This window comes from Nannobrachium achirus (genome assembly GCF_963921795.1).
Source record: "Nannobrachium achirus genome assembly, chromosome: 18".
NCBI lineage: Eukaryota > Metazoa > Chordata > Actinopteri > Myctophiformes > Myctophidae > Nannobrachium > Nannobrachium achirus.
The window spans coordinates 61303142-61310641 of NC_137825.1; the positions used below are offsets into that span (position 1 = coordinate 61303142).

A 7500-nucleotide genomic window follows, 5' to 3' on the forward strand; every position below is an offset into this window, starting at 1 on the left:
AAAATAGCAGATCTACAAGCTCACAGCGCAGCACCAAGTGAGCTTGTAGATCTGCTATTTTTCAATAGTATACAATAATTAAGGCGCCTCCACCTTGGGCCCTAGTAACTCAGATCCTGTGTCTAGGTGAGACGTGACCTTTGACACGATCTAAAGGTGTCAATAGAAGAGCAGGGAGACAGAATACCAACCTTATAAGTTCAATTATTTTGAACAATATTACATTTTATTCATTACAATAAAGATACATAGTGCCACTTTAACACTCATGTGTAATGCTGCCGAGATAAACTCTGACAGTGTGTAGAAAATGTCACCAAATGAACCCATTTGGCTGATAACATGGATTCACTCACACATTCCTCCACGGCAGGGGTCATCAACGTTTTCAGGCCAGGGACCCCTTAGTTGAGAGAGGGACCCCACAACCTGTTCATAGATTCCATAGTTTCATTGTTTGACAGCACAATCATCAGTGTATTTTGGATTCATGTCAATTTGTGTTTTCAGATATTTTCTGAAATATTTACTTAGTCTGCTGTTTTTCCCCTCTACACCAAAGCTCTTTGCTGGAAATAGCAGATCTACAAGCTCACAACGCCTCGCAGCGCGAGGCGTTGTGAGCTTGTAGATCTACTATTTTTGGCTAAAGTTCTCAGAATATGGACACTAGGGTTCAAGTGGCTATTAGGCTAATATAAGAAATGGGAGGGAAAAAAAGTTTCTATCACACAAAGATTTGGAGGTCCCCCTGTAGTAACTCTGAGGACCCCCTAGGGGTCCTGGACCCCCTGTTGAAGACCCCTGCTCCACGGTATCAGTCTGGACTTCTGGAAGCGAGTATGAGAAATTAAAAAATGACCGCACCAATCAGTGACTACGTTAGACTGTTCAGTTGAAACGCATGTCACTGATTGGCCCGATCCTTTTCCTTTACTGAGTGAAACCATGTTATCAGTCTGTCTAAATAATGCAAGGCTTTGGTTCCATTTAAACATTCCCTGCCAAGTTGAACCAAAACAGCAAAAGTAGCAGATCTACAAGCTCGAAACATCGAACTTGCATGTCTATGCTTTTGTGTGATGAAAAGATAGAAAAATATATGGAAATAAGAGGTTTCTGCCCGACTGCAACGACAGATTATACAGTATACGGTAGCTATGATGCTCACAGCTTAAAACGGAGGTAGTAGTGGATTGTTATCACATGCTTTTTGTAACCATTAGCCATTTAGGGAGGTAGAAATGGAGAGCGTGGTTGTGCGTGTCATGTTTTTGTACAGTAGCTAACAGACTTTGATATACTGAGCCAGCACTGGAAGCCAGGTCATGCTTTACCAACAGGCCACACAATATGAACCCGTAAAGGCAGGATTATACATGTATACAGAGAATTCACATAGAACATCTATGATAATCTGTCTATTATAATCTGAGCATGGTCATATCACTTGGAATCGTGTCATTTCTATCACAATGTGGACAATTTCCAATAACCCATAAAGGCAAGAGTATACAATAAGGAGGTTGTAACAGAGGACATAATCGGATAGTTATAATCTGATAATGTGACTTGAAATCTATCAGAGTTTGAGATCATTCACAATATGAACCTATACAGGCAACATTCTAAGTGAGAAGGATTTACACATAACATAATTTTCCAGCGATATTCAGATTATGTAAATCTACAACAGTATGATAAAACAATCTGCATATCGTAACATCTTTTGCAGTCATGTAATTGATATCATAATGTGGATTACAATAACCCATAAAGGCAAGATCATAAATGAGGAAGTGAAAGAGAAAACATAGCCTAATCTAACTGTGATAATTAGATTCCCAGGTAAGACGGGGCCATACGCCCTAAGGGTGCTTTTTTCTAACTCTTAACTCAGGTCTTCAACGTCTTTCAGGCGAGGGACCCCCACCACATATTGGATTCATGCTATAGGTGTGTTTTCAGACATTTAACAACTTAAAACCTTCGATACTTTGCAAACTTGACCATTGGCTCGGTACTTGATCTGCACTTTCTTTCTCCTGTACAGAAAACCTCTGTCTGTGACGCGCTGCGAGCTTGTAGATTGTCTATTTTCAGCTAATGTTCCCCCCAGAATAGGCATGCATGCGTCTGCTTGTGATGACAGGGACTTGTAGAGCACAAGTCAAGAGTGTACACAAATAGATGACTGAAGTTATTATATTTGAACGTGTCACTGAAACATAACATATGGGTGAAACCCAAATTGGTGGTAATCATAAATATCGGTGTCAGCCAAGAATGTTTATGTTGTTGCTTCCCTAAAGAAGAGTTATGCCGTCCATCCATACGCCACGCTCTTCTGCTTTAGCTCATCTTCATCTTCCAAACATGACAGTCGGTTTCATTTTTTCTACAAAAGGAGACAAAAGATACAGTAAGCCAGGGGTTCCCAAACTTTTTTGTCTCAGGGCACCCCATAAATATTTTTTTTTATCCGAGGCACCCCTACATTGTAATTTTCACTCCCAGCACCTTATATTTATAGCATATCGTCGTTGTCGGGTGTTAACCTTGTAGGCCTATGTCCAAACCGTTTATCATCTATAAAATATATACACTAGTGAAAACAGCAGATCTACAAGCACACAACGCCTCGCGACGCGAGTGTGTATCATTGATCGGCTTGTAGATCGGCTGTCACACTAATTTTGTGTGACAGTCTTGTATTATGAAGCAGGGCTTTACTTTACCAAAATACATTTGAAACTTGGAGATATGAGGTTTCTGCCCGACAGTGCCAATGTTTTAGTGATTATGTTGCGAGGGAAACGTTAAGATAATAGCCATTTTGGTTAGAACTGACTGAAAATAACTCTGTACTTCAAGTTTAAAAGGATACTAAATTCAAGTGTCCAAATAAATTCCAAATATTATCAAATTATCTCGCGGCACCCCTGGACTGCCGTCACGGCACCCCAGGGTGCCCCGTCACCCACTTTGAAAACCCCTGCTTTAAGCCATTTGAAGAGAGATGTGGAGCAGAAGTTCTAAAGTCAGTCAAAAGTTCACTGTGGCTGTTGTTGAACCCGAGACTCATTTAGACTGGGACACCAGATGAATGCAATTAGCTACGTCTTTGTTAGAAGAGGAAACTAGAACAGAATCCAGAAACATATGTTGTAGATTTAAAAAGGCAGTGGTTTTTGTTTACAAGACGGTGATAATATTTTGGTGGCCTGTGCTGACACCTAGTGGACAATAGTGGCAATCACCAATAATTCATTCCATTTCATAATCAGTTTTTGCCAGACCCAGGGGGTCGGCCTACATAAGGCTTTGTCGGTCTGTCGGTCTGTCGGTCGGTCGGTCGGTCCCTCTTTTCCTCAGTGTCCCTCTTTTCCTCAGTGTGCCTGTGTTTGCCTCTGACTGCTCATCTGCCCCTCCCTTCCCTTGCTCGGCTGATTGCCTTGAGTGCCGTCACCTGTTCGGGACCAGCTGAGTTGAGTTGGCTGACGAGCTGCTGAGACTATAAATTCCTGTGTGTTCATGTGTTAGTTCAGTGCTGCAAAACATTTGCCCCACAGCCATACTAGTGAAAACAGCCCATCTACAAGCTCACAATCATTTCCAGCTGCTCAGCCTATAAAATCCTGTGTGTTCATGTGTTAGTTCAGTGCCATACTAGTCAAAACAGCCGATCTACAAGCTCACTACGCTTTGTTGCTGAGACTATAAAATCCTGTGTGTTCATGTGTTAGTTCAGTGCCATACTAGTTTTCATTGCGGGTCTGGCACAACCAGGTGACCTGGTCTAGTTCTACTTGATTTCCAGTGCAATGTACAGCAAAATCTCAATTGAGCAGCCTTATACTGTATGAAATAATACTGAGAGGGAACATACATACTATAAATAATACTGAGAGGGAACATACATACTACATAGCCTACCCTGTCAACATCCAGCCTCTGTTCTTCTCTTCTCACATTTATTTTACACTTTCCTGTTCTTCCATTTTTTTCCCCATGTTATTATGGCCAGTGAGTCCTGTTCGTTTTTGCAATTCTTCTGTCAATACCTGCTCACTCTCACCTTCACAAACTGTTGACATGCTGTCCTGTTGGAGTCATGTTCTCAGACTCTCTCCACGCCTCCACCTCCACCTGCCTGTAGAACAGCAGCAGAAAGAAACCATTCATGTTAAGACCCTTTTCTACCGTTGAGCCTTCAAACATAATACTATCACAATGCTCTTGTGTGACCTGCTTAAGAAAAATAGTGTCTTTGTCTTACAGACAAGACTACTGTATACTGCAACTTTTATTTATTTAGCTTAATTCAAAATGTCCAATATAAGAACTCAATCCATTAATACCAGGAAAATCTTGAAAGTAGAAGAACAACAGATTTAGAGGGCATGTGTAGAATGGTGAAACATGTGATTGACAGTCCATATTTTACATTGCAGTGATGGAGGTGACTTGACCGCCGGTCACCCAGCAGAACATGGTGGTGGTCCCTCCCTCCCCCCTTCGGGACGCCAGCACTGCAGCGCCACTTCCTGCTTGGACAGGAAGTACCAGCGGGCTCCTGGAACTCCCGTCGGTGCTCTGTACTCCACATCGCTGTGACATCACTCATGTGCCGGTGAGCTGCTGGATGGGGGGGAGGACTCCTGGACACGGAAAGAGAAAGTTAAGTTGCATATTACTTGCGTTTCTATCGCCGGGATCCCAGTTGTAAATTCCTCAGTTCATTTAACTCTGAGATCAAAGAAGGAAAAAAAAAAACATATACATTTATATTATATTATTTATAATATATTCTGCTATATAGTCTGCTCTACTTCCTATCACAGCTCTCTCGTTTGCTCTGTTTACATTCTCCGATGCTGTGTGGCTGCACAGCTGAGCCGATCACACGCTGTGCTGGTTTCCCCGCTTTTGCTGTTCATATGGATGCAAGGTGGTTGTCATCTACTATAAACGAAGGCATATCTGACATTTTATTTGACAGTTTTTTAATAGTCTAAGCGGGGTATGAGACATGAGTTTCCCACTGACCGATGACCTGGTCATCAAATTCAGTGGTGGAAAAAGTACTCAAATGTTTTACTTCAGTAAAAGTATCAATACTGCAATGTAGATATTACTCCGTTACAAGTATAAACTTCCAAAATTTAAAATGTACTTGAGTAGAAGTCCAAAAGTCTTGGTATCAAAATGGCGTGTTTCCTAAACCCACCAGGCTTGAGTTAAGACCCGCCTCGCGGAAACGTGAGGACTTCTAGGAGTGGCTAAAATCTTTGCTGGACACATGGAGGGTGGATAAAGTCAGAGGCATGAAGACAATCTTAAAACTTGTACTTGAGAAAAGCCTGTATTTGCACAATGCACATCTATTAATTTGTCACTACAGTGCTCAAAATAAACTGTGCTAAAAAAAAAAGAAAAAAAAATTGAAACTTACTTTGTACTGTGCTTAAAAAAGGGAAAACTTTGTAACTTTGCAAAAGAGAAAAACATACTGAGAAAGCTATTAATTCGTCACTGCTGTGCCCAAAAAAAAAACTCTTACTGATTATCAGTTAAATTGTTATAGTTTGGATATGTCTTTGGGCGTATTATGCTGCGTGTATTATTGTAATGGATCGGTAGGCACTTTGCACTTGAGCGAGCAGCACTAACGTTCAAGCGCACTTTCATACTTAAGATTATCGAGAGGAGGCGGGTCTTAACTCAATCCTGGTGGGTTTAGGAAACATGCATACAAATGTAATTCAAGTAGCAAAAGTAAAAGTACAAAATGTTTGAAAATAGCAGATCTACAGAAAAATTGCCCCAGAAAACACCCAGAAAACTGATGAAACTGATGAAAAGTGATGACTCATCACTTTTCATCACTAAACCATCGTTTTCTGGGGCCATTTGTAGCCCAAGGAATGTTTTTTTGTGCAAAACAAATGCTTGCAATGGATTCAGCATCATGACAAACCCCTGACCCCTCACATCCTACTTAAATACCCAGAAAAAATATTTTCCTCCTGTATAGAAAGTCGAAGGTCTAACGGTACCCAACTTGATTTGGCCGCTGTGGCGACCCCGAAGGTTGCCGACTTGGTCATCCTATCATTAGGAGCATGCCCTGAGCTACATCTGTGTAAAATGTGGCGCTTTTAGACTGATTAGCACGAAATTACCATTCTATCTCCCTAAGGCCCCCGACTATGGCGACGAATACTTTTTATGCATGAATGTCTCTTTGTCTATCTGTGCTGGTTATTATGTTGTTAAATTAAAGTAAAATAACTACAAATGCAACATTTAACAAAATGGTCACTTTAACAAGGTATTATAATTATATTCTCCACACTTGTATTCTCCACATCTTGACAAAATTGTATATTCCCAGGTTCTGCAGGTCAGCTGCACAGGTGCAATTCATTATTGTTAATTGTGGCACGTTTACTAACATGCCAAGTTTAGCTGCACTTGAACAACCGTTCCAGGCTGCCATATCCAGCCCAAGAATCCATAGAAACGGGGGAGAAAAAAATGTAGTTCTTAAAATAAATGTATCATGCATGTTGTTAAGGTTGTTAAGGTGTCTCGCACGCGTGCAAGACACCAGTCATATTGCCATACCTTAGCGTTTTCTGAACTGACACCACCGATACCTTCAGGATACGATCCAATGCTTAGATCAGCTAACACAGCGAGTCTGTTCCGAGCCTTACCCTAAACAAAACAACAGCCAACGCTCCACGCATCCTAGACTCTTACTTCTCCCTCCTGGCTCCAAAGGTTGTGGAATTTAAACTCCCTATTGCAGTCATAACTGCAAAATCACTCACCATTTTCTGTTGCAGTCATCAGACTACACCTCAACCCCCTAGCTCTCCTCTCTCCTTGATTAAGATTCCTACTATTTGTCACAGACCGGTACATTGCTGTATGTGAGATTTGTTCTCCGCATTTGACCCATCTCTTGGAGCGGTGAGCCGCAGCCGTGCCGAAATCAGTAGCGGTGATCTAACCCCCCAATCCAACCCTTGATGCTGAGTGCCAAGCAGGGAGGCATCGGGTCCCATTTTTACAGTCTTTGGTATGACCCGACCGGGGATCGATCCCCGACCTCCCAGTCTCAGGGCGGACACTCTAACCACAAGGCAGCTGAGCTTGTGTATCCCTTCTTGACACCAACACATACTAGTAATACTATGCAAAAATAGGTTACTTCACTTTTTTGGAGGGGTTTTCTTTTGTAATTTATAATTGTTTTGCTTGAGTTTCTATTGCCCAACAAGGTGGTAAATTACTTGTAAAAGGCACGCTGAGGTGAGTACAATGCAGGCCATGTCAATAGCAGCATTATTTTAAGACTATTACAGATGATGTTCAGCTTAACCACTTACTTAAAGCCCCTATTCATTATGGCTGTAGCTGGTCTCCATCACTATCTATTAGGGGTGTAACGATACATTTTAATAGCGATTCGATACATATCACGATACA

The 7500-nt window shown here is 41.5% G+C and overlaps 1 protein-coding gene across 1 annotated transcript in view; it reads right to left on the reverse strand.

The window, feature by feature from the left end:
• Positions 1 to 4623: 4623 nt before the first annotated feature.
• Positions 4624 to 7500, reverse strand: part of frmpd2 (FERM and PDZ domain containing 2) — a gene marked incomplete at both ends in the record, with an annotated part of 75154 nt that continues 72277 nt past the window's right edge. The window contains one exon of the mRNA XM_080747534.1: positions 4624 to 4661. Within this exon, the coding sequence (XP_080603660.1) occupies positions 4624 to 4661 (38 nt within the window). The remainder of the gene's footprint in view (positions 4662 to 7500) is intronic.